Source organism: Hyalella azteca, unplaced genomic scaffold (assembly GCF_000764305.2).
Source record: "Hyalella azteca isolate HAZT.00-mixed unplaced genomic scaffold, Hazt_2.0.2 contig11532, whole genome shotgun sequence".
NCBI classification, from domain to species: Eukaryota; Metazoa; Arthropoda; class Malacostraca; order Amphipoda; family Hyalellidae; genus Hyalella; species Hyalella azteca.
This window is the reverse complement of record NW_025941525.1, coordinates 6,482-33,743: the sequence shown is the minus strand read 5'-3', so window position 1 is coordinate 33,743 and position 27,262 is coordinate 6,482. Positions and strand designations below refer to the sequence as shown.

The 27,262-nt window shown below is 38.8% G+C and overlaps 1 protein-coding gene across 7 annotated transcripts; it reads right to left on the bottom strand.

Annotated features, from left to right (window-relative positions):
* Window positions 1–258: 258 nt before the first annotated feature.
* LOC108670661 (flocculation protein FLO11) lies at window positions 259–25,858 on the bottom strand. Of its 7 annotated transcripts, XM_018158141.1 has the most exons (23): window positions 25,751–25,858; window positions 25,485–25,564; window positions 24,386–24,568; window positions 23,464–23,554; window positions 22,209–22,379; window positions 21,311–21,567; window positions 20,717–20,917; window positions 20,048–20,192; window positions 18,727–18,831; window positions 18,603–18,647; window positions 17,035–17,656; window positions 16,558–16,663; window positions 15,764–15,890; window positions 15,147–15,239; window positions 12,746–12,829; window positions 8,508–8,545; window positions 6,905–7,195; window positions 6,478–6,584; window positions 5,387–5,860; window positions 4,982–5,036; window positions 4,002–4,088; window positions 3,243–3,625; window positions 259–2,423 (listed from the first exon to the last, which is right to left on the bottom strand). In XM_018158141.1, the coding sequence occupies exons 1-22, from the start codon at window positions 25,811–25,813 to the stop codon at window positions 3,280–3,282; spliced, it is 3,771 nt and encodes a 1,256-aa protein (XP_018013630.1). In that variant the 5' UTR covers window positions 25,814–25,858; the 3' UTR covers window positions 259–2,423; window positions 3,243–3,279. The 7 variants fall into 7 exon arrangements, with proteins under 7 accessions (XP_018013630.1, XP_018013628.1, XP_018013631.1 ...); XM_018158139.1 differs by lacking the exon at window positions 18,603–18,647 and having other exon boundaries at window positions 18,682–18,831; XM_018158142.1 differs by lacking the exon at window positions 18,603–18,647 and having other exon boundaries at window positions 6,905–7,159; window positions 18,682–18,831.
* Window positions 25,859–27,262: the final 1,404 nt, after the last annotated feature.

Below are 27,262 nucleotides of genomic sequence, written 5' to 3'. Positions count from 1 at the left end.
GCACTGCTGAATTCAGTTTTCCACTGTCGAAGACTAACTTACAACATAAGTGAAAGAACCTTGATGTCAGCAATGACTGCCGCAAATTAATGTAGAGTCTTAATCCCTAAATAAACTCCAATTTACTACCTGGAATGCAAAATAACCATTAATACGAGGAATATTGAACAGAGTACCTGAAAACAATACTGCTCCATAAACAATGCTCGCTAATTACTGTCGAAGGATCTAATATTAGGACAGTAATCAAAGGGACAATTACGTATATTTTTCTTTACTGAGGCACCGTTTGAACCACTGAAATATTACAAGTTTCTCTATAAACGTGTTCCAAGGCAACAACAACAGTAGGATGAATAATAATAAGTAATAATAATGAATGATGACAAAAATATGAGCGGCACACTAATTACATACTGAAGATAAATCACAAGTAGATAATTTGAGGTCAGGTTTGAGTGGATATGTTGGCTGTCATCACGCAGTCTCAGAAGCATTGGTATCATTGAATAGAACCTTGGCGCCTATTAGCTTCATTTCGAAGGAAAAAGAACGTTTTCATTTCGTGCATGAACTAAATATGCTACAACGAAAATCCAACTATTTATTGAAATTTTATATTCACATTATTCACTCCAACATTTAAAAGTACTCGCTAGGAGTAAGATATATATTAAAATAACTTCATGGCATGAGTTTCATGAAAATAATACTAATTGGAACAGGACAAGTTGCCTAACTTAACGACCTGAGGCTTAGAAGTTGTATCGCAGTGAGAGGGATTTCTTTGGAGTCTTAAGCAAGCGGAAATGTTCAGCTTATGTTACGCGACTTTCTACCTGCCCTGATGTCAGCATTTGACTGGGAATGGAGCTAATATCAGCACGTGACTGGCAGGACTGTCGCCGGTCACTTGCAGATGTCAGCAGGGGCATGTCAGCCCGAGCTACTAGGTATTGTGTGCGTTGTCTCACTGCTGATCAACTGGCAATGACGATTATGAGGGAGGCGTAGAAACATCAAAGAAATAGGCGTCTTGCACTCGACTTTCTCGTTTCTGCGATCTGGAGTCTAAGGAATGCATGGAGCGAAGTCATTCCATAAAAAATACCAAGATCCATTATAAAACTGGTACCGTTTGAAGCGCCCTCGTTAGAAACAGAGGAACCTCACAACATCCTACTGAAATTCGAGTGGAAAAAGGCCACGTAAGATTGCGTGGGGTGGCGCATACAGCGGTCATTCCCAAGCAGAAACATCAAGATCATTGCACCAGCAAGCAGTTCACCAATAAATAAAAGTGTACAGTATTAGTAAGGAATTGCTATAGCTATCACAGCTCTATTACACACCTCAATGTACAAGTGAGAGTAACTTTCAAACATTTTTACATGATATTGGAAACAAATGGTTGGATGAGATATATAATGGTAAGTCCTAATAAAATAAAAGAATAATAATCAAGCGAAAGTTTTCCACTAACGATGACGTCATGAAGTGTGCATCAGAGAACATCAAATCTACCATCAATGAAACTGAGTTGACGCAGCAGACGGAAATGACGCGCCTGTTTCTGCTAAATAAGAGTTGTAAAAAACATAAGAGAATAAATAGTTAAGGATTAGTAAATCAAAGGACGAGAATGAGGCAGTTAGTGGCACATAAGCTAGAGACTGCTGAGTAGTAAGGAAGCATCCCACTTGAATTTCTTATCTACAAAATTTACGAGGCAAGATGACGGTAGGGACGGGCTCAGGAGGCCACTGCGCTTCGTACTAATCAACATTGCAATGCTGCTCGACCACAACACTTCACGCTAAACAAATCACCATGAAAATAAAACAAACATAAATATACTTAGGACTAAAGATATTAATGACAATATATTAATTTACTCAAGACAGCAGACGAAGTCCTACTAGATCCCAAACATACAACGGAACACAATAGAAAGAGACGCAGATGAGCGAATATTGGCTTTTGATCCTAGGCATTGAGCTCAGCAAAGAAAAAAAACGAAGAATACGCATCTTTGGAGGGAGTGGGTGGCATCGAAGCTTATCAACGTAATCATTTTATGATTATTACTGAGCAACTTCATCAACAAAGGTCAGACTTTAGAAAAGTTAGCACCACAAAAACACGGCGGTTTCATCGTTAACTTATCGAATAACGCGAGATTTTGGATACATTCCTGATAGGTGAACTCAACACACGTTGCCATCAACCAGGAGTCTAACTAGAATATACACAAGGTCTTGACTCAGTAACACGGCAATTTCAACATGGCTTAGAAGGAAGAAATTATGAGCGTCGGTGAAGGGTGACAGCAAGTCTAAGGAAGGAAGATCAGCAATGGAGAGATCCTCGTGGCATGGTGGACACGGCCCTCTGTAGCCTCTAATTACACACCACCGTTGTACCTGCAAAATAAACCTTGTCAAATACAAGAACAACAAGTTCACCTAAAATCGTAATTTAGCGACGTTTATAATACCACACAAAGTGAACATCATTTAAGGTTTGAAATCGTTATTTGTGACGATGGTTACCAAACTAACATACTTTTAAAGCTATTTTAAAGAAGGTAACTGCAAAGATTTCAAAGGAATGAGAAAATCTCAGGCAGCAATTGAAGCTTTTGAAACTTATCATGGTGAAGACAGCAACGATAATTATAATAAATGCAGGGAAAATTATGAAATCAAATCGAAAAGAGAATAGCTACATGTAAAAAAATATTCTGATCAGCCACGGAAACAAACCTGCAGCCACGTACACAGTTTTAGTGAACTTGCATTTACTCACGAGTGCATTAACAAGCTAAGCATGGAGCCGCTTGCATCACACGTTCAAAATTTATAGTTTCGGGACAGATAGGTTGGAAAACAAATAGATTTACAAAAGGAAGAATTAAAATTGGTGATACTGAACTGTATGTCATTTCGAGTATGGTTTCATAACTTTCAAGGTTGATTGCTATCGCATTTATGATTTACGAGCAGTGCCCGGGTGTGTAAATTCTCCAAAGGGTTTGAGTTGCAATTAAGGCAGAGGATAAGACAGTTGCATGAAGATGTACCTAACGATAAACATGGACTAAAGACTCGGCATAGAGAAAATTGAAGATGGCTACAGATCCAAAATTATTGCACTGTTATTGGTGTCCAGTGAACACTGCCACTTGGTTGCCAGTTTGAGTGTAAATTGTGTGACCTCAGGAATGTGGCATCTTAACTCACCTTAAGAACGTGAGTTCGAAACTAATCCCGTCGTCAATCAAGGACCTGAATTTCCTGATGGAACTTTGCTTCCATCGCCAACTGGTAGATCAACTTCCTCAACTTTGGTAGCGAGGGTTTCGACATCGTTTTTTTCTTGAGTCTCGGTATCAATTTCCATTTTTTCGGAAGTATCTTCCACTGATTTTCGGTCGGCCACATTAGCATCTTCACACGCTTCGGAAATTTGCTCTTCCACTTCAGCCGTTACAGTTTCTTGAGTTGCAAGATCCTTCAATAAACTAGCAATTGGCTTTGGCTCGGCTAATTCATGTTTTTCTACATCGCTTTCTTCGGAATTAGGCACAGCTCCAGACTTTAAAACGCCAATACCAGCCAGGAAACTGAGGAAAAATGTCACAGTACAAAGTAAAAGAAACATGCTTAAAACTGTTAAAACTCAATAAAATGAACAAGTGCACATTTTTAAAATAAAAATCCTACAATATTCTTTAATAACGAAGTGATTAAAAAATTGAAAATCTAAAGATGGGAAAAGTAAGCGGGCTAGTGGATGAAGAAAAATCGCTACACACAAGTACGTATTTTTGCAGTTGTGATCAAATTTATTTTCCTGCGAGTGAAATCGAAGATTAAATGTAAAATTCTGATAAGCGGCTAAGTTTAGTAATCAAGTAATAAATCAAGCGGCTAAGTTTAGTTACATGCCTTGATCTATTCTATAAGAGGAGACTCTCGTCGCAGCCATGAAGCACTTACTGGAAGTTGGACTGTAGTTCCTGGTCTTTTTGTTCGTGTTGTGTTAATGTGGCAGAAGCAGACGAGTCTTGAGTTCCATCAACGGCACTGCGACCACACACAAGCGACATGCTGGTTATTCCATGCAAGCGTATAAGCAACTACGAGTACTTCCAACGATTAGTGCGTGCATTCGTGTTCTGTTACTTAAGATGATGTAGAATGAGATGGCCCGTCAAGGTAGAACACTCATGCTCACGTATACTTTCACAAGTCACGCACGTTCAATCTCACATGAACACGTTCACACTCGCGTAACATTCACAGCTCGTGCACGTTTTAACTCTCTTATATATTTACATTCACATTCACAACTCTTGCACGTTTCAACTCACTTATACATTCACAATTCGCGTACGTACGGTAATTCGTTCACATTCAAAGGTCACGCACATTTACATACAAATCAGTAAAGGTTTCAAAATGAAACGTAAATTTTTAGAAAAAAATTCTTGATACTGTGAAAAAAGAACATTGAAAATCTTTACCAAACTGTCAATAAAAATTTAAACTCATTATAATTCAGAAAATTCAAGATCATGTAAAATTCAAGATCATGTTAATTGCCTCGCGAAAAAGAAAGAATAGCGTGGAATCTTGCTGCTAACAGGCAACATTTCTCATCACGACCAATTTAAACATCACATTCAAAAAGCACTAGTTTGGTTCATTCAAGACCTAAGAATTACTGGGCTTAACAACCTAAGTATTCATAGAATATCTTCACTGAAGGATGAACTTATGACGCTTGCATGCGAAATTATTTACAGCGATATTTACATGCTTACATATTTATTTGCAAAAATCACTCAGAATTGCAGCGATGAACCACATTGTGTTCGCGAATCATTTGAACGGATGTCAATGCAATGCTAGCAACTACAAGCGAGTGCGACGTATAAGACTGGGCAAATAAGTTTCAAGTTTAATTAAGAACTCACCTGCTCGGAGCTTCACTGGCGACATCCTCAGGAACGAGCGCTCCATTTCCGCCTCCTGATCAGGCAGGGTTAGAATTTGTATGATGTTGTATTTGTTTTTAATATATCAAAAAAATACACACGTGAACCTCGGCTATCAATAAAATATCTATTTTCAAGAATTTGGATAAGAAATTAAAAAATATCCTAAGGAATGTAGTGCGAAAGTGGGCCGCAAAGCAAGTGGATTCAGAAGGCAATTCGAAGTCAAAGGATACAAGAAATTAAATAGTAAGACTAGCTAATAAATTAAAACAAAGCATCACATAAGCTGAAAATACATGCATGAATTATGTTAAACTCGGCAGTAAAAATGGCCATGGCATTTCAAAGCTTCCATGAGACAAGAGTTCGACTGACACTCACCTGTAGCAGATTCCGTCGACTCAAACGACGCGAACTGGGCATTGAAAGACGTCAAGTCCTCAGAAGGAGCGGCAGAATTTCCAGTACTGTCCGCGGATTGAAAAGTCTCGAAAGGATTCGTGCCTTTGAAAGGATCGGTCGGAGCTGATGAATCGAAAGCACTTGCACTAAAGTTGGCCCAGGGGGGTATCTGGGTGGCCTCAGTGTCTGAAGTCTGAGGACTGCCCGCGGACCAGGGATTCACTGCCGGGATGGGCCCAGCAACAGGAGATGTGGTTCCTGTGCTCCATGGATTAAAATCTGCGGGTGGAGTCGAGGCAGAGGAGGGGGAGCATGATGGAGATGAGGAGGGGACAGGAGCTGGCATAGGTACGGGTACTGTAGTGGTGGAAGTCCGTGGGAAAACTCCTGCAGAAGCAGCGACAACAGGGGCGGGCGGGTCACTACTGCGTCGGTCAAACACAGACTCCCAATCTGTCGACAGCAACGAAAATTTGAACATAATCCTTCAGTTCTTGTGTCATTACCATGTCATACAATGCAGTGTTCAAGTTGCAGGTTGATGACAAGGAAAATAAACTCAAATCCATATGGCATGATAGGATTTTGATGGAACAGTGACAATTTACGCTGCCTATCTCTATATTATCATCACACAGAAAGCGTCCAATTAATTTAGTTACTAAAAATCGTTGGAGTACCACAATGTCAATATTTAGGGAAACGTCAAATAAAATCCCTAAAAACCAATACAGAGATTTAGGTCTCTTCTTAGACGCTTTGAATATTGATGCCGGAAAAATGTCACACTCTTTAACTACTTGCTTCAATCCAAGAGCTATTATCTTAACTGAAAATTCAGATGATGTTGAAGTTAAATCACTAAAGCTGACCATTAAACACCCTCGAGTACCGTAATAGCAGGCTTTAACTTGACTTTCTAAGAACACGACTTGCGAAAGGATCATGCAACGAATGATTGGAGCAATCGTATTCAAGACTCAATAAAAAGTCTTAATAAGGGCAATAGTCCAGAAGCCCTGGCTGGTTGTCAATGCACGCCACGGACGGTGACGGACCCAACAACGCACCGTCTCGTAGATCATCGACCTCCATGGAAGTATCCAGGCGTCCCGAGTTCATATCGTCCTTTTCGTTCTCATCTTCTTCGTCTGAGCTGTGGACTTCAGCGTCATTTCTGAGAAATGCAGGAGCAAAATTAATCCAGTTAATGCAAAGTGAGAACGATACGTCATGAGTGATAAAAAAAAGTTATTGTACCTCCAAAAATATCTCTAGATACTTTAAACTGTAATATAAGGTCCTTTCCACGTGATCGATGCCATTGCTCACCGTGATTGCTGTATTTGTCGCACGACAATTCTTTCCAAAGCCATGTTCTTTTAAATTTCACAAAATTGACGACTCCAATAAAAGGGCAAAACTGTCACTGTCTCAGTATCAGGTTTTATTAATCTCACAACCTAAGACACAAACAACTGAAGACAAAATACTCACACTGTATGTGCATTAGGAGCGAAAGAAATGGTCTGTTCCTTGTCATCCCAGAACTGATCGTCCGTGGCGCTATCGCTGAACAAATTCTTCCTGCAGAGCTTCTCGAAGAGATCAGCAGAGCCGGCGTCTGAATTGGCCCCATCGAAATCGCCCGTGGGAGAAGAGTGGCCAGCGGTGGCGCCCGAGACGGTGCAGGAGGATGCGGCGCCGGTAGACGTGTTGGGCGTCTCGAAGCCGTTTTCGTCGAAGGACAGACTATAGGTCATAGCATTGATCATGTCCTTAGCCGTCCTGGGGTGTGATCATAGTTAGGGCACGCAGGTTGGTAGCGTTATGGGAACACGCTCATCACGAGAGGAATAAGTCTAACTGCAATGCTACCATTAGGTTAAAACAAACTACTATTAATCATGGATCAGACTCTCAACGTAGATCATCAAGAAATAAATTGATATATGCAGTCATGAAAAACTGATATTTGAAGAACTTGTTATACGGGAAAGAATCAGGCCCCCAAAATTCCCACAAGAATGTTAGAATGTTCCTGAAAATGTGTATTGAAGACTCCCACAAAAGAGCGACTCACAGAGACCTTTAATGAAGGGCATGCTCTTGACCTTGTAAAATAGCAGGGCGGTAAAATATATTTCTACGTGCCATCACAGTTGAGAGCTCGATACATAAAACAGCAAGACACCAACGATTGTTAGATCTGTATACGACAAAAATATTTCAGGACCACCACCTTTCTAAGCTAAGTGTTATCATAAATTCTATCGGCAATAGAAAATCTGGCACAGTTTTTTACAACGAAAATGGAACGGTTATTGTGATTTGGACTATAGGACATATGAATATAACTTTGGAAAACTCGAATCTCAGAGAAAAAGGTTCTTCGCACTAGCTCAAGAATGTAAGAAAGTATTCCTATTTAGAATTTCCATAAAATAATAAGGCAAAACGAATTATAAATTAACAACTTTTGAATATTAATAAAGTGAGTAAATAATCTGATGAATATTTACCGGACAACATCATTGAAAGGATTCTAGCAGGGATCAAAACTGAAATTAAGAGGAGGAGCATAGTCTTCTCATTCAATCTCCAGGTTGAGACAGAGACAGGCATATATCAAAACCAACAAGATATCATTCATTCAGATTTAGAGAAGTCTGTGCTACGCCAAAGTTAACATAAGTAATGCTGACCACAGTGTCCCATCGCTTCACCCTAAACAATAGTGCAGTGTACCCTCACTTCAACGAACTAATTCGTGTTTGGTTGTCGAGCGCTCGACACAACACACATGGGAGCAATGCAGGGAACGCTGGTCGAAGATGCTAAGGGGTTCTGAATGAAAGTTAATGAAACTTCGCCTGTGCGGTTTTTCAGAGGTCTAGAAGCATTTATTTTTTCCATAGGTCCAGAAGTATTTAAACGCATTGAAATGAAATTTTCGCGGGGACGTCATATTTCATATTTTTAATGGATTTTGGAACTTGTTCGTTGAAGCGAGAGTTCGCTGAATGAGTTATTACAGCATTTGTTGCCTCAAGCTTCAGCAACTATACATTTTAATTTCTATATTTCTAGTCACACTCACTGCATGTCGTCTTCGGAGATCTGCAGCATATTGTCCGTCTGTGGAAGAAACAAGCAAATTCTACATCAACACCAGCATCAAGTCTCAACTCTCGAATCAAGACTATAATACTTACATAGAAAAAAAAAGTTAAATATTTTCAAGTTTTCATCATAAACTAATTTAAATATAAATTTCATAACAATCGTTCTTCCCCAAATGACATGATTACAAAAGAGTTGTGAGGTGAATAAACGCGGAAGATGCCACAAGGCAAAAACTAATTTAACTTTGTTCTCAATTAATACCAGAGATATTAAAAAAAAACACAAATAAAATATCTTTCTTCTCCCGCGCTACGTTTTGCACACAAATAAAACAATCTTGGTGTAAAGAAAACATTTTCAATAAAGATAGGAAATTTCTTAGATAACTTTGAGACAACTTTTCCCAACTTAAAACTTTTCTATAAAACTTTTCTAAATTCTAAAGACTAAAAATTCAGTAAGCGTATCAATTAGACATTATATCAGTTAATTCCTCCAATTTTTTGGTTATTGAGGAAAATGGCTGAGCAAAAATCAATGAACGTTCGGTCAAGAAATTGACGCGCATAATCCGATATTCAGACTCTTCACTGGCGCATGTTAATATTTCCAGTATGAGTCGCAATTGAAAAAACGTCGCTATTGATCCACAATTTCTAACTGAGGACGGAGTGCACAAGGCTAAGTAGAGAAGATAGCGCGTACTGACATGTAGAAATACATGACCACGGAAAGTATCAGTAGGGAAGATTATGTCATAAATCAAGTAGTCATAGTTCGTGCAAATCAAGCCTCCTATGCATGGTATCCAGGCGCCTAAATAGCAAATTATACTACACGCTCAAAATCGATATTTCCAACAACCCTCAGAATCTAAATAACGAAATACAACTTCTCAGAATTGTATTCTGTAAAAAGTAATGTCGACAACAGCCCTGGGTCCTATGTAACTCTTCGCCAGAGAGATTGTATTTACGATTCCAATTCTATGCTTGCACCAACGAACGCAGCTATTTGAATTTTAAGTGGTATTTCAATACATGCAAGGATATACAAGCATAAAAGTACGGAAAAGTGAAACTAACAAAAGTTCGAAGGTCATGTAGAATGAGCAATGCTACGAGTAGCATCGAACTCAGCATTTACTTGATAACATTCGCGTGGTTAGCAAGAGCAAAATAAGCTCTGGGATACGTACAAGTAACAACATATTAACCTGGGGCCATACTTTCAAAACTCGCTAAGTGAACGTAAGTACTTAAGCTCTATTTTCTTGTCTATGATTGGTGGATTTTGCTTGAAAGGCCGTCAATGATTGGTTGATGAACTTATGATCTCTTAACTTTTTTTGAAAGTATAGGCCCCGGTTAGTAAGAATAACAACATATTTACGCGGTTAGTAAGAGCAAAAACATATTCTCTTGGTACGAAAAGTAACCGCATATTCTTTTGACGAGCGTCAAGTAAAATATTTGGCAGTATTGTCTCGAGTGACTTACGTATTCACTGAATACTCGATTGTTTAGGTAGTAAACCGAGCGACATGAAGATGAAATTAGCAGCAACTTTGTACTAATTTCAAGTGAAATGAAAGTGCAACAAATTTCGCATTGACATTAATGAACGAGAATAAAACGAAAAAACCGTAGTAAGTCTGGCATTAATCAGTTAGAATTATCGACAATCTCAGGAATGGAATGAACAATTTTAACGTGGAATAAGTCACGAAATAAATTACTGATAGTAAGTAATGGATTAATGAAGGATGGCGCATTTACGTTGCGTTTTCTTTGTTTTCATATTCATTGTGAACTTGCGATTTAAGCAAACAAATTATGTACGTACTTAATCACACGTTGCGCACGCTGAAACCAGCAGCACAGTGAAGCTCCTAATTTACATTCTCCGCCAATACCTCAGTTCACTCCTATATTAGCGGGTTGCTTCCACGTTACAGGGAAATTTTATTTACGATTTTATAAACGCTACTTACGGTACAAATAATCCATTTATGTTTAGATGATAAGGTAAACGTGCAGCTAATATACAGGCGTACTTATTTCTCACTTAATCCTATGTTACTCAAAAGAAAAATGAACGCCAGTAACGGCATCCGTGAAGATAATTTTTAAAGAAAAATGGTTATATCAATTTTAAAAATTCTTTAATCGATGCAAATAAAAGCGTGGGGGCAAGACTGCTGAATGACAAACGCTGGGTATAGGTTAGAGTAAATAATCTATGGATGTTATAAACATTTCAGATTTACAGGCTTGAACTCAAGATTTTGGCAACCAAATTCAAGTATTACATAGAAGCGTCACAAATTAGTCGCCGCATTTTTTATCCGCACGACTCCAGGGGCCATACTTTCAAAACTCGTCAAGTGAACGTAAGTACTTACGCTCTATTTTCGTGTCTAAGATTGGTGAATTTTGCTTGAAAGGCCGTCAATGATTGGCTGATGAACTTAAGATCTCTTAATTTTTTTTGAAAGTATAGGCCCAAATATATTACTTGGACTGCAGTAGATCAAGATCCAAAGCAACTGCGCACAAGCAATCGAAGTCCATAGGCAACTTCTAGAATTGATAGTCAACGGCGAAGATTTGACGTAACATCAAAAACTAAAGACGATTGACAAACTTCAACCCCAAGCTATCTTATTTTTACCATACAAATATACTCGACTTATTGTGAGCAGCAGCAGTGGAGGAAATTGCAGACTAAACGAACGCGTCAAAACAATTATTATTCGACTAAATTCTGAGGTCTGCGATGCTTGTAATTGGTCTCTAATGTCGTTTAGATCAACTGTAGTTTGCTGATAGGATTAAAAAAACACTTTCCATAATCCTAGAAAATGTTTTTGAGCAAAGGTAGTAAATGTAAGTCTCTGTCCGAATCGGAAGCAATCATTATTGAAGATCTTCTACGTAACTAACGAGTGTGCGATCAAAGCTCAGGCAATCAACTGATTAACACGTTGAAGTTATGTAGTGCATTCAGGGTGAAAATAAAGTAACATTTATCGACCTTCCAGTCGAGCGATACTTGTCAAGAAATGTTACTATTAGAAAACAATAGAGAATTTCACACGGTGCATTTCGTTACTAAGCACCTTATGGGAAGCTTCAAATTGGAAGAGGCAATTTACACGTGTATCCATGATACGTACCGAGTCGCGTTATTTTATGGACCTCGAGTTTCGTTCTTTAATGGTCAAATTTCGAGGCATTTAAAAGCACGGAGCTGGCAATGAAAATTTATTGTTCCAATCAACTCTTAATAAATAATTAAGAGTTAATTAATTAATAATTAACTCTTAATAAATGCTAACTAAAACTCTTAATAAATGCCAAACAGGAGTTAGACGTGTATTGCAGGTTAAATATGATTTTAAATGTGTCTCGCTTCGTAACAGCAGTCTTGTAATTATTTACAGGATTCACGATTAATTATAAAAAAAGATTCGGAATACCGGGATTCCGAAACTTAAAAGCATTTATGGCGGTCAACGACGCAAAAGCTACGACTGTTCCAGTGTTCCATAAGAAGCTTTTCCTGGCAACTGTCAGTTCGATGTTTTATTAAGTAAGTTTATAATTCCTTATATTCGGAGTGCCATCAAACAAACGCATGTCATATATGTCGTGCAGATGAACAAGAGCTAGTAATAATTTATGAAGCATTGCACCACGCCACATCATTAAGTGATACTTGTAAAAATATCCCACGAAATCCTAAAAGCCCTTCACATTTTCTTTTGGGATAATAGAATCAGACGAAGATCAAGATGTATACCCCAATCACTTGTTTATGTCGTAACATTGATCATTGACCATGCATAACTTTTTTTATTGCATTCGGGTCTGCTGATAATCACCGATATAATGAAACTCGACCATATGATGACAGTGATGAAAAAAAGACGTCATAATACCGCTAGATATACAGGCATCCTCATTCGAGGAAATTTCTTAATCCTGGCACGCATTCGAAGGTTCAAACCAACTGCGCGAAACCGAATCTCAAGATAAATTAAATTCAAACAAAGTACTATTAAAGTAAATGAGGGATGCGAACGGAAAGAAGGACACCACACGAAGGATGAAAGCGAGCATCAGATCCACAGAATGGGAACAAACAAAACTGCACATAGTTTCCTCAAGCGATAAATGAATGCCACACACGGGGAGGGTTTCGACGAACCTGCAATGCGGGCTGGTGAGAGCCTTTGAATATCCTGACATCATCGTCTTCTGAATCTTCGAAGTCGAACAACATCTGATGACCCTGCAAAGCACCGGCGCACATACACCAAGAGATGAGATTCTGTTCTCGTGACATGAGAGGGTATAGCACGCGGCGTCAGGTGGCAAGGATAATAAAGGTACATGAGTTGCTTAGGGTAATTATTATCGAGAATAGGACGAGGTAAAGTGATTCATTGAGCACCGTGTGCTGCAAAGGTCAATTGGTGTCAGGGTGCGTTTGTCAAGACGAAACAATGGTAAGGAAATAAGTACACTCACAATTTTGGGTATGTGCATTGTATGCCGATTGAAAGATAACGCTTGCGGTAGATTGTGACTAATTACGCGTGATGTGACGAGTATGGTTGATGAGATACTAAGAGATAGGAAGGTTGTGTGCACTAAATCAATACTGGTCTGGTTAGAACTCAAATTTGAGACGAAATAGACGTTCTATAGTCGTTGGTAATGTTTTTTCATGAGCTAAAATGCAAACCAAGAATTAACGACGTCTGATCGAGAGGCGATATTTAACGAGTAGGTTAATAGGTAAAAACGTCTTCAATATTCAAACCACGGAGAGATCGAATGCAAGTATTCGTTATATCGAATTAATACGGTGAAAATCAACCTAACGAAAAGCTTTTGTATTGGCTATTATTTCCAATGAAAACAAGTGGAGCCTAAAACACTATGAGCACACATCGTCACCAGTAGACAACGCAGCAGCAACCCACCAGAAGCGGATACTTCAACGACCTTCTGCCTAACACCAAGTATCAAATACTTGGAACAGCGTGCGATCGCGAGGACTTTCTTCCTACGTGCAGCAAAATTATATTTATAGATACGTGAAGGATGATGATTGTTTAAATATTGCCGAGCTATCTTGCCAAAAAGAGCAAGTCTAAATTCAGTTTTCAACACATTAAGTCTTGAAGTAATAGCTATACTTTTTCAGTGGTTCATTCGGTTGGTCAAGTCAGGACCGAGCGACTAGACTTGGTGCAAATGCACCACTACACGCAACTTCTTCACCCAAACAAGCGTCCACAAAAAATATATTTTCCTCGGTGTTAAATAAATCGAACTACCAAACTTGTCGAAGGCAAGAACAAATGCAAACGGTCGCGTGCAAATCACCAAGATACAACAGATGACAGTAATCATGCACTCTGCTCATAGACGTCAAAATGAATAATGTCTACAATAAAAACTGACTCGACAACTTCGAGTCAATTCAGTGAAAGAAAATTATTTCATTGAAGTTTCAAGATGAGAAAACAAAAATTGGACAGATAAATTCAAGCTAAATTAACAATTTAACGTGAGCTGACACAAAACAAGTGAACATCAAATGAAACATCAACGCAGAATCGGACTAAATAAGATACGAGCAACTCGAGTGAATGTGCCTCCATTTTCCTCAGCAATCGCACGTAACGCAAAACTCAATTGTAACAGCTGAATGATGATGAAAAATGCAAATAGCTTCATTTTTAGAGATAATATTTTGGGGTGAAGTCGCAGCAAATGATGCATTTTGACATTGCGTTGCAATTAGTGTGCAATAATTCCGTTGTTCAATCTCACTTCTGATTAATCGATTCGAATGAAGCGTAAAATATTACAAAGAAAACATCTCTATGCTTTCAGACTAAAAAATTATTAGAGGTAATTTCCAACACCTTAGAAAGATAGGAGAGAAATTAGTACTAAATTTTGGCAACGATCACGGTAAATATCATCACTAGAGTGCATGACATGTCATTATTAATCCGTTGTAAACCACATCAAGGAGATATTTTTAGTTAATAGTGAACAATTCACATCAAATACAATTTTTATCCTATTCATTTGGGGAATGAACGTTGCACTCAACAACCTCACGCATAAGCGTTCGCAATAAGACTTGAACGAAGTACGGCGCTTAATGAATTTTTTTCTTATAATCACAGAATTCTTTTCACCCACTTCCTGACAGAAAAGGTTTGACCACTCAACACGAACCTGGTTTGAAATAAAGAACGATATGGAGCATCGACTTTCATTTTCACTTTAAAAAAAACTTAAAAAAACGAAACTGCATCTAGTGCTCCGATGATACTTATAACAAGTTTACTGGTATTATTTATCAAAAGTTATCATTTGTCTGCATCACAATTCATACAAACCTAACCGCATACCCAGCTTTGTACTAATGTGCTACACATAATACAAGTCTCTCGCTATCTTATTAAGAACCAACTTCGGAAGACACTCGACGATATCAGTGTAAGCAACTGACCACAATCAAGCAGTGGAAGATGGTTCATGCATTAATATATAAAAAGAACGATGGGGTCTGTACTACTCACAGGCAAGGGGTTGACGGAGTTGGCTGCATTAGCTTCAGCCAGAACGCTTTTCTGGAACTCGGCCCAGTCTTCCTGTATGTTGTTGTCCAGCGACTGGAATTACGAAAAAGGTCATTAATAAGAGCTAAATCTAATTAAAATTGGTTGTAACCAAACATAAATCTAGTTATAATCATTATCATGCTTCTGGCAATCTACTATCATTTGCCCATCTTTCTATACATGTTAATATTAGATAGAGCATTCTAAAAGTCAGTTCTGATCATAATGCGTTCTAGCACGAAGTCAAAGAATTAGAATCTGTGATGATATCAAGGCCTGCCTTTCAAAAGTTATGAAGACAAATGCGACAGCGCAACGGATTGGTATAGCATCAACGGCATCAGCATTAAGTGATTGATACATAAAAAATGAATTGAATAAAATAGTGCAAAAAGCCGGTAGCCCGTAGAGCGTCCGCGCAACTTGTCTGCACTCAGACAGTCCCGCAGTGACACGTCACAAGCAGCACCTGGAACTTGTCTGCACTCAGACAGTCCCGCAGTGACACGTCACAAGCAGCACCTGGAACTGGTCTGCACTCAGACAGTCCCGCAGTGACACGTCACTAGGAGCACCTGGATGAGCGCGTTGAGGAGCGCCGCGTTCTCGCCACCAGAGACGAGGTCGGCGACGGTGTTGGCAATGTTGCGCACGTGGCCGCGGTAGCCGCACAGGCTGCCTCGCGGCGGGGGCGGCTCACTTCTGGTCATCACAAGAACTTCATGTAAAAGAATTTCTTTAAAGAATTCAAGAAAATATTCCGATTAACAAGAAATTTTGGTAAAACGTTTCCGGTTGCGAGAAATTTTGGTAGAACCAGATACAAGGAATTATTGTACAACTGTAAACGTTGTAACAAATTCTATAGAGTAATTATGTTTACAAAAAATTATTGTATTCTTATTATTGTTACAAGGAATTCTAGTAGAACAAGAGGCGTTACGAAGAATTCTTATGGAAGAATTAATTGTTAATAGGGCACGATTAAGTAGTACTAGTATTAGTTACACAAATAATAGAAAACCCACATAAACTAGACTAATAATAATTTAATTTATCTACAAAATAGTTTCAATATTAAAAATAATTTTGTATATTAGTTAGTACAAAAGTTTTTATAAATTTAGTCATTCTAATAAAATGCAGTGTCATTTAAGCAATTTCAAGTCTACAATCAGACTACAACTTTTCCGATTAAATAAATTCAAGTAAATTTTGAAATTATTTACAAAATAAAATCTCTATTCACAATTTTATTAAGATCAAATACATATTTATAAAAAAGTATGGAAAAATCATAGAGAGATTAACGTATTCAAACGAGAACGTAGGGATGCCTATGGTGAAACATACACTCTGGTAAACTCACTGCGAGCCAAACTGATATGTGCTGAGGATCCTACTGATGAGCCGACCATCTCTGAACAGCTGGCACAGTAACGGGTGGCTGTCTTCGTCTGGAGCAACACTGTCACCTGACACACAAAACACTTTAGTAACACAAGCAAATAGCAAGACCTGTGTATTTTATGAGTGAAAAATAATCAAGATGAATAGGAGCAAAAGAAATCTTACGTGGCAAGAGAGTTTTGAGAGAAGAAGATCGTCATAAACACAATGAATTTAGATTGGAACGAAAATAAAAAATTCTTAACTCATATCGATAATCGTTTCCTACAAAATTGGCAATTTTGCAAATATTTGAGAGCGCAAATTTCTTAATAACTCACAAAGAAGGCATTCTGCACAAACCATTGGAATATATTGAATGAGGCGAGAAACGAGTAGTTAATTAAGAAGAACCTCTACACGAACTATCAAGTTCAACAACATATGGTGCACTCACCCGCGTTGGAAAGGTTAGTAGAATTCTGGACATTGAGCGCGTCTGATGAGATCATTGGTAGCTTGGCATCTTCTTTATTGTCACTAGGTACGATATTAGTATTTTGCTCGCCTAAACACGAGGGAATTTGTAGCGGGGGTAGCGGAGTAGGAGGGACTTGAATAGTGCCAGAGGGCAGAGGAACTTCAGAGGAAGTGGCATCCATATTATTGGAAGGAATGTTTGCATCACGAGGAACTGCAGCATTGCTATCACAGTCTGCGCTGCTCACTTCCATTTTTTCAGGGTCTTCACTAACATCGCCTGATGAATCTTTTCCACCAGGAACATCCCCAGCAGGAATAGACTTGTCGCCACAGTCTGGTGGCAGAGCAGCGGCACTAGCAGCAGCACAAGGCAGGTCCGCGTCTGCGTTGCTCTCACTGCCACCAGCAGGAGCTGCGTCACCAGCAGCGTCGCTCCCACCGGTGACGGGGAAGCGGCTACGGGCGAGGCGACGTGTCTCCTGCAGCACTGCGTCGGGAGGTGTTCTGCAGGGCGCCGCCTTCACCAGCAGGCCTGTGACGCAGCGCTCCACCAACGTGTGCAGGAAGTTGTTTTGGGGGAACTTGAAAAACAATTCCTGGAATCAAGAGAAACGCGATCAAACTTTTGAAGAAAATGATAATGGACAAAAATATAATAATCACTTGATGGCTTCTAAATTTAAAAGTAATACAAAAATGTTCATTTCTCAGAGACGCCAGTATATATCAGTGAACCTTGCGTGCCATCTTGTTCTTGCTGAGCAGCTCTCATCGCACAAAATTGACTGAAAATAATCCGGTTCTTTGTTTTTTAATACATTTTTTGCAACTCCCTAACCAGAATTATGGATCCCCACAAATTATGCACAAATAGTATGGATGCAGGTAGTAACATCAATACATGAATTTACTAGTTGAGTTCGTCATTGACTGTCATGGTTCAATGCCATACATTTTTGAGGCTACCACTTTGCAAACCGCTCACAGGTGACCTAGGCCGGTGATAATCTAGCTAATATTAAAGAGAATATAGCTAATAATAAACACTATGGCAATAAAATCATCGGTATTGGACCAAGTCATTCTGTTGACAGTAAGCATAATTTAGCATCTTAGCCATTAAATTGATTCCTTAACAGCTTCAATGATCCGTCTCAGTATTATATCTTTGTATGGCCGCTCGTCAGATTTAAAATAAAGTTATCAGCAAGACAGCAAAAATCAATTAATGAAATACATGCTGATGGACTTGCTGATGCCATGGTTGGTGTGAAGCTTCTTCTGAGCCAGCAGCACAGTACTCACTATAATGAAGGGGATGGTGAGCTGAGCGAGGGTGTGATGGATCTTATAGTGTCTGGGCCAGCAGCACAGTACTCACTATAATGAAGGGGATGGTGTTGAGCTGAGCGAGAGTGTGATGGATCTTATAGTGTCTGAGCCAGCACCACAGTACTCACTATAATGAAAGGGATGGTGTTGAGCTGAGCGAGAGTGTGATGGATCTTATAGTGTCTGAGCCAGCAGCAGCACAGTACTCACTATAATGAAGGGGATGGTGTTGAGCTGAGCGAGGGTGTGATGGATCTTATAGTGTCTGGGCCAGCAGCCCAGTACTCACTATAATGAAGGGGATGGTGTTGAGCTGAGCGAGGGTGTGATGGATCTTATAGTGACGCGTCTCAATCAAGGCTGTGATGAGAGCGATGAGGCGCAGACGCGTGTTGCCCACGCGCTCCACCACCTCACCATAGGACGTCTCCACAGTTTCCTGCAAACACTTACTATATCAGACTAAGCCTTGAGCCACATATATTTATTTATTAATAAATAAGGCGGTAACTCAGTTTTACGTGCATTACGCGATGCACAAACCAAGAGAATTGTATAGAAAGTCTTCTCTAAGAAGACCAAACAACATGTGGAAGACATCTTCAAACTAACAAGAGACTTTAATGATCATTAAGGCCAAGCTTGTAGATAACAACGTGGGCATGAAAATAATTAGAACCCTAGACAAGTGAATCGAAATATAATTTAACTGAAGTGAATATAAACTACAAAAATGCATTAAAACATCAAGATGCACGATCTAGTAAAATCCAAATGGTAATAAAAAATGAATACAAAATAATCAGGTGAAGTTAGAGGACAAAGCATTGACTAAAACATTCTTCCCAAGATAGACATAATATGCAGCATCAAATAAAAGACAGTCCAGGTCATTCTTATACTTGCCTGGATCTATTTTAGATATATTATATTAAAATAGATTTCTAGTTAAAACAAACGTGAGAACTCTAGAATTCACCAGTAGAGGTACTGAACAAAAAGGATATATTGATATTTTGTCCAAATCAAGTCTTTCAACTCAGATATATTTTGCATAGAATGTACCAAAGGGAACATGTGAACAATTCTCTGGAAAACTTCCTGTTTTTCAACAAAGGAACAAAACTATAACTTAAACCTAAACATTTGTGGGACTTGAAGGAACACAGAACTCAAGAGGATAGCTGCGAGGCAGCATAATCAAGGAGGCGAACTAAAGCCAGGATATCTAGGATTGCAGTTCATCATACAAAGTATTCAGGTCCGACGAAGAAAGCTGTTGGAATAGCTAGCATCTCGTTGTTTGCTGCATCAAGAACTGAGCAATATATTAACAATGAGCAAGTATTTATAAAAATATCAGCAATACAAAAATAAAACCTACTGTATTCAGTTGTGAAACTTAGCAATGTAGAGTGAAAGTTCGTCAATCGTTATTAACGTGGTTTAATATCAAAACCGTATGTAAAGCAAACTGAACATTACGTACTTACCTGCATCACATTATATGTCGCCTGACTCTCGACTCGCAGTGCGGTGGCAATTCTCCATAATTAGAGGCCATGAACACCGAGCATCACGTTGTTGCCTGGTCCACGGTGGCATTTCCCCACAATTAAAGACTGAGGTGTTTAATTAGAGTAGTCAGGGCTCACCGTGCAGGGCGCCGTGAGCATTTGGTGCAGCTGAGGCAAAATTGTGGCGACGGTGCGAGCAACGCAGAACTCGGGCGCCCCTGGCGACGGCAGAGTCTCGTCGCTCCCCTCGCTGCTGCCCTTGCCAGACTCGCTGCTCTCCTCACTGCAGTCAACAATATTACCCTAATGCTATATTTATTGATGTGTATTGATCAATACAACGGTCAATCACAAGTGGCCTGAAAGCCACAACGTTCCAACTACAGACTCGACAGTTGAAAGTAGGTTACATTGAAATTTTGTTGTAAGAAATAGATTTCATGGCAGTTGATTTTATCATCTAATATGAGTCGTTCTTCAGTCTCCTGTTATGCACATTATCACGGTTCAGGGTCAAAGAGCCAGGGTGGCAGTTTCTTTAAGCTTCACTACAGTCCAGACAAACGGCCGTGGCATGCATCAGAACCGCGCAGTAATGCATCTAGCCCCTTTTTTGGAAATGATGAGTGAAGTTACATGATGTCAAAAGGTATTTAGCGTTGTTTCCTATTGCGTTCCGTCCCTGTCCTAGCCATGTATTGTAAACTCTCGACTTTATAATGGGACAATAGCCTCCACAGATGTGCCCAGTGAAGGGTTAGGAAAGAAATAGTTTGTTTGATTATAAGAAAAAGAGAGAGTGCTGACCTGCGGAGATGCTGCATGGAGGCAGCGGCGACGTAGGCTGCAGTAGCGACCTCTTGCTCAGCGGAGGGACGGACGGCGACGCAGAGAACACACGAGTGTATGGACAGCATCTTCATGAGGACGTTGGTGACATGCGTGATGGAAGACGGCGTGCTGTTAGCGTGCAGTAAAATACCCAGCAACTGCTGCACAACGCGATCACTGCACAAAGTTTCATTTATTAGGACACACGCATAATAAACATATTCCCTAATTGGTAATATACATATGTAATACTATATATTATAGTATTATATAATACCACTCAACCAAATGTTATACCATTCATTTCATCCAATCGCACTAGGAATTCAAGTCATAAACTAAACTTTCTAAAAACATCAGCAGTTGAACAGAGTTTCCCAGATGCGTCCTAACTTATATTGCCTCACCACGGCGGGCAGCAATTTATTTCATAAAAAACATTATGGAAACAAAATTATCAACAAAGAGAAAGAGCTACAATGACATACAAGAAAAATTGTTCAAATTAACACCAGCTTCGGCCTCTAACATGCAGTAAATCAAATATAAGATTATAAAAAGCTCACTCACTTCAATATGAGAGGCAGGAGGCTGTTAGACATCATTTGGTTGTCCCTATTGTCCCCCCCAACCCCAGCAGCTGCTCCCCCGTTGCCCATGGAGCTGCCGTTGTGTCCCCCCAGAGACCCCATGAGACCAAGACTTGCTCCTCCCCCCGAGTCCAGAATGTCGCACATTAGCTGCTCGACGTTGGCTTGCTCGCACCACTCGTTCTCGGGACTAAGTTTCTCGATGAGCAGCGAGATGAGAGGAGTGTCGCGCACCCACTGCAAATGAGGGGAAAAATAAGGGTGATGCTGAGGGAAATAAAGGGTGTGTGGCGCACCCACTGCAAATGAGGGGAAAATTAAGGGTGATGCTGAGGGAAACGAGGGGCGTGTTGTGCACCCACTGCAAATGAGGGGAAAAATAAGGGCGAAGCTGAGGGAAACGAGGGGCGTGTTGCGCACCCACTGCAAATTAGGGGAAAATTAAGGGTGATGCTGAGGGAAACGAGGGGCGTGTTGTGCACCCACTGCAAATGAGGGGAAAATAAGGGTGATGCTGAGGGAAACGAGGGGCATGTTGTGCACCCACTGCAAATGAGGGGAAAAATAAGGGTGATGCTGAGGGAAATAAAGGGTGTGTGGCGCACCCACTGCAAATGAGGGAACATTGAGAGATCATTACTTAACAGATGAGTTAGTTACTCTTTATTATGATAGTAATGAATGGGAAGATAGAGTGACGCCTGCTCCAAGCAGCAACTCGTCAAAAAGTCTTTAATCCATGCTAAGTAACAGAAAAGATCCCTGGTATCTCACGGCATGTATCCTACAGCGAACTAAGTAACAGAAAAGATCCCTGGTATCTCACGGCATGTATCCTGCAGCGAACTAAGCAACAGAAAAGATCCCTGGTATCTCACGGCATGTATCCTGCAGCGAACTTCCTCTTCCTCGACACCACAGAGGATTTTGTGCAGGAGGTTCATGATGGCGGAGGTACCGACGTGATGAGCCACGCGAGGGATGAAGTCAGGATGGTTCTTCAAGAAGTCCAGGAATTGGAAACAGGTCACCTGGTACTGGTACCAGTTCTGCACGTATTAAATATAAATAATCTTCCCAATCAATGTTTATTAATCACATCAAGTTGTATTGATTGCAATCCATACTCAAGAATTGTCTATATTATTAATTAACTATCTTCCTCTAAACTAATCTGCTTTCACTTCATTTTAGTGTCAATCATTAAAAAACAAACAAGATTAGGGGAAGCCAGTAACGTCTCTCGCACGGGATAAGTCATAGGAACTTTTTATATGTACAAGTTTATCATCAATTCCTACTACACTACCAAAACATGACCGCCAGATCTACCAGTAGAGCAGAATATATTGTCGCTGTGCACTGCAACTAACGTCCAGCTAGAAGGGATCAGGAGGAATACTAACCAGCATCAAGGGCTACGAAATAACTAGCAATATTATGAAGTTAGTAACTTATATAACAGTAATCTTGTGAATGAACTAATTCCTATTATTTTACAAAATAATTAGTTACTCTTAGGAGTAACTTTTTGTATGTAAGATGGCTAGAAAAAATCTTAAATTATGCTTACATTATGAAAGGCGATTTACACAACAACTACAACTGAGTTTAACTTATCTTGTTTAAACTATAAATTGGCAGCATTGATGTAAAAGCACCTGTCTACAATCTTAATAGGTAACGATTTTTTGATGAATGAAACGCAGCAGAAATTATAAATAACATTTGCGCAATTGAACTAAAAAAAACCTTGAGCAACATTTTTAAGAGTACTCACATTGCCGACCAAAAGCTAACCAAGGGAAAACGGTACAGACATTTTAGGTCTCACTGCTGCCATGAACAGCCTCGCTAAAGAGCTACGAGTGAATTTGAACTGCAACTAGAGCCTGAGAAATGTAAGCATACAATATCAGCAAGATTCATATGCTCAGTCAAGAGTGACATGTTTTCCATGCATAAAATTAAGGTGATGGATGGAGACACTATGATGAAGATCACATCTACAGCATATTTGTTACTTACTAATGTGGTCAATGTGGGCAAGTTTTCATCCACAGCACACCACTGATACAAATTTTAGGATATCAGTACTGAGAATATTAACAATAGCCTGTCCCAACATCTGACCTGTTCAGAGCGCCGGTGCAAAAGCATCCCCAGAACTTTGGAGAAGAAGGAGGCTAACAAAGGGTTCAGAGGCTTCTCATTGGACAAAAAACTGCAAGGAAAATATCAATGACGTGAGGATCATCATCACAAAAATCACACGACAATAGCATAATCTTGAATCAAATGTGTCAGGGAATAAGTAATCACATAGTTATTTCAGAAATTCATAAACTATTTTACAAATCTCATGGACTTAAATAAATGGAATACTTAATACTTTTTATTAATTCACATCTCTGTGGTCATTTCAAAGGATACTTAGGCTTTAAAGATGTTCTACTGATAAAAACATGCCAGATGATAGAGGAGAGATTTTTTTAACATCAATGAAAATTCTGAATTTAAAAAGTTATTCAAACAATGAAGCAATAAATTACCCTGCAAAGAAAGCCTTCTACCTAAAACTCAGCAAACTTACTCTTAAAAATTCATAGCAACCATCACTGCAAAATAGCATTCTAGGTGTGGTGTAAATATGTGGACTCATAAACAGGAGCTATTGGAATAATTATTTATTTGTGTGGATCTTTAGAAGTTAAAACAAGAGGATTGAGTATTGAGTACAGTGGTGGCTTTTTTTGCGGCGAGAAGAGCACTAAAATTGTAAAGCAATATTAAGCTAATGAATGAAACAGTTCCTCTAGATCAGTGGTTCCCAAAGTGGGCAATGGAATGATCTGTTAGGGCCTGTGGAAAGATCTGTGTTGAACCTTTCTCTTTCAAAATTGCAGCATACTAAATATCAAGAAAGAGGCGTTTGTTTTTATGCGTGTCTGTCGACGGGAGAGCTAGAGATTCACAGGGGAGCCAAGGAGGGCGCCAGCCTGAAAAAGTTTTGGAACCACTGCTCTAGATTACATTCTGAACTCCGTGGACTTACTTGCAAAGCGTCTCCAATAGGCTCTCAGAAGCAGCAAGCTTATCAACAATAGCAGGCACTTCAGCGGAGAGGAGCTCGGCAGCGATGCTGGCATGCTTGAAGCGAACCTGATATGGTCTGTCGCTGCTTGGCTCCGTCACCACCAGCAAGACAAGCTCCTGCAGGATGTGATCCTGCAACAGACTGAAAAAACAATATCAATTACAGCAGACACTTTCACCACTTGTGTGCCTTCTTTACAACAATGTGAAGAGACTGAGAAAACAATATCAATTACTGCCAACACTTTCACCACTTGTGTGCCTTCAATACAACAATGTGAAGAGACTGAGAAAACAATATCAATTACTGCCGACACTTTCACCACTTGTGTGCCTTCAATACAACAATGTGAAGAGAGAATAATAATTGATAGAGTATAACAATTTTCAATAAATAAACCAAGAATGGAATTAATAAATAAAAAATTGATCAGCTGAAAACCGAAATGCAACCAAGTATAAACTGCAGAGAAAACCACCATCAACTATTGCATGTGAGAAATTGGCAAATTGACATGTCCAAAACTTGCAAAGCCAAATGTGTTCAGTTGTGTCATATAAAACAGGATGCACAAAAAGCTTAACTTTTAACTAACAGACATGGCTGCCACTATGCCAAACACTTACTAAGCTTGAGTGTGTAGAATGTAATCAAGTTTTATAAATTAATGATGCAGCTGAAGCTCCAATTTTTATAAATTTACAGTTTTTTCCTTTCTTTCCAGCATCTCTTGAAGTGATCAGGTCATTAGAAGGGTTCTTCATCATTCGATTTAACAAATCATTCGATTTCAAATGTTTCTCAAAATTATTGGTTTCAACATACACAAATGAGTTGGCATACTGTTTCATTCAATAAATTGACAAGTACCATGTCATATGATAACCACCTTCTTGAGCAATACAGGATTACATCAAACTTTCAATACTGAATGTTGGTAAACCAAATTTGCTCCCTGAAAATTATCAATTGAGTAACATTCATTCCAACAGCTCATGATAAATATAGCAAAAAATAATAAACTCAAAAATAAATGATATATTTGGTATATACTTACAAATCAACTAATTTCTTATTTTGAGCTTGACATTCCTGAAGAAGTTCTTCTTCTTCCATAAGTTCACTTAGAGTCACATCCTGCGCAGAAAAAATTCCCATCAGCAACTCCCCAATTTAAACTAAAAAAATGATTAATGTTAAGCAACTTTCCACTTAAAATATGCACACAAAAAATCAACAAGCAAGAACTAGCAGTACAAAGTGTTTTATCATTAAAAACAAAGAGAAAATACTAAACAGAAAATTAGCAGAAATGAGACTTGCCTCTTTCTCGAGTAGTTTTTCTATGAGCGCCGAGTTGTTACTGAAGACATAATGCCAGAACATCTTGGCTAGGTTGTAATGTAAGCTGAGCAGACACAAAAACCTGCAAAATTTCGTAACATCATTGACAAGCAGCAGAAAAGAAGAGATCTCATCAAAAAATAAGACAACTGCTCATGCTTTTTTGGGCATGCATATATATATCCTTGGTCATCATGTAAGGATATTACAAAAGCCAGAAATTTCAGTTTTAATGGCAGAATAGTTTAAGCATTGCAAAAATTAAAGGAGATGATAGGATCATAAAAATTGAAGTTCTACTTTGCAAATTATACATTTGAATTCATTTTAAAAGATGAAAAATTGTTATTTTCAGATTTTGAAACAAGAGTCAATTGGGAGTACAAAACCGGTATTCAATATAAAATGTGGGTTTGAACAGGTCTTTAAAATTAGCATGCATTAGCTTTATTATCATCATTGGGATTGTATAGTACCATATCAGGGATAACCAAGCTCAGCCAATGCTGGGCTCACCTGATACTTCAGGATAAATTAGTTTGCTCTACCAATAATACAATAAATTTATCCAGTAAAATAAGTCCAACAATATTTGTAGTGTAAAATTTGTAACGTCCAATTTCTTAAAAAAAATTCTCGGAAAATAAATAATTCAAGATTTTGTTGCAGTTCTGTCTATATATATATCATTATTTGCATTTGATGTAACTGCTTGAGATCATAGTCATTATCTTGAGATTGGGTATAATTTGATGAAAACTGCAGATTTATACACTCATACAATGTTTGGTGTTGGAGTCCTAGACCAGAAGGCATGTCTTCATTCATGCAAGATCCCATCAAGATGGTGGCTCCTGCAAGTGTTATATAATCTTCTGGACTTTGCTGTAATAAATGCCATTATTATTTATATTGAAGTACTTGGAACAAAGTTGAGCAGGCATAATTTTATGTTGATGCTTGTTTAAGAACCACAAAATCTCAGTGCCAGATACCAGTACCACAGAGGATTCATTTGACAACAATGGTACTGCAGAAATAGGAGAATTAGAATCTCCAGTATAGAGTATAACAAAATAACTGTGCCATCAAATGTGCTAAGACAACAAGGAATCAGTCAAGCAAACACTGCAAACACTGCAAATGCAAACATCCTGTATGTGGGAAGTGCATTGCTGCCAAGGAGATAACTTGAAAATTTAGACATTGCAATAATTATAGATTATTATGTTACAAGTAATTTAAGAGCAAAGAAAACACCAAGCAAATTCACCATATCGATATTGAAAATGTTTTGGGGTCCAGCTCCATCATCAGTTCAAAAAACTAAAAATGAATAAAATCATATTATTATATCAAAATTCTAAGACAGACATAAAACCTAAACAAGACCTAACTTTATATAAAATAAAATACTTTAAAAAAAACTTTTTAAAAACCATGTTTTTCTTGTGGACTAAAAAGTAGAAAATAAATTATGGCTCGCCAAAA

Coding starts and splice junctions, on each gene's coding strand:
- LOC108670661 (XM_018158139.1), bottom strand. CDS start 25,813: ATGTTCTGGCATTATGTCTTCAGTAACAACTCGGCGCTCATAGAAAAA. Junction 25,565..25,750: donor AAAAACTACTCGAGAAAGAG/GCAAGTCTCATT, acceptor TTTTCTGCGCAG/GATGTGACTCTAAGTGAACT. Junction 17,657..18,681: donor ACACCATCCCCTTCATTATA/GTGAGTACTGGG, acceptor TCTTGATTCCAG/GAATTGTTTTTCAAGTTCCC.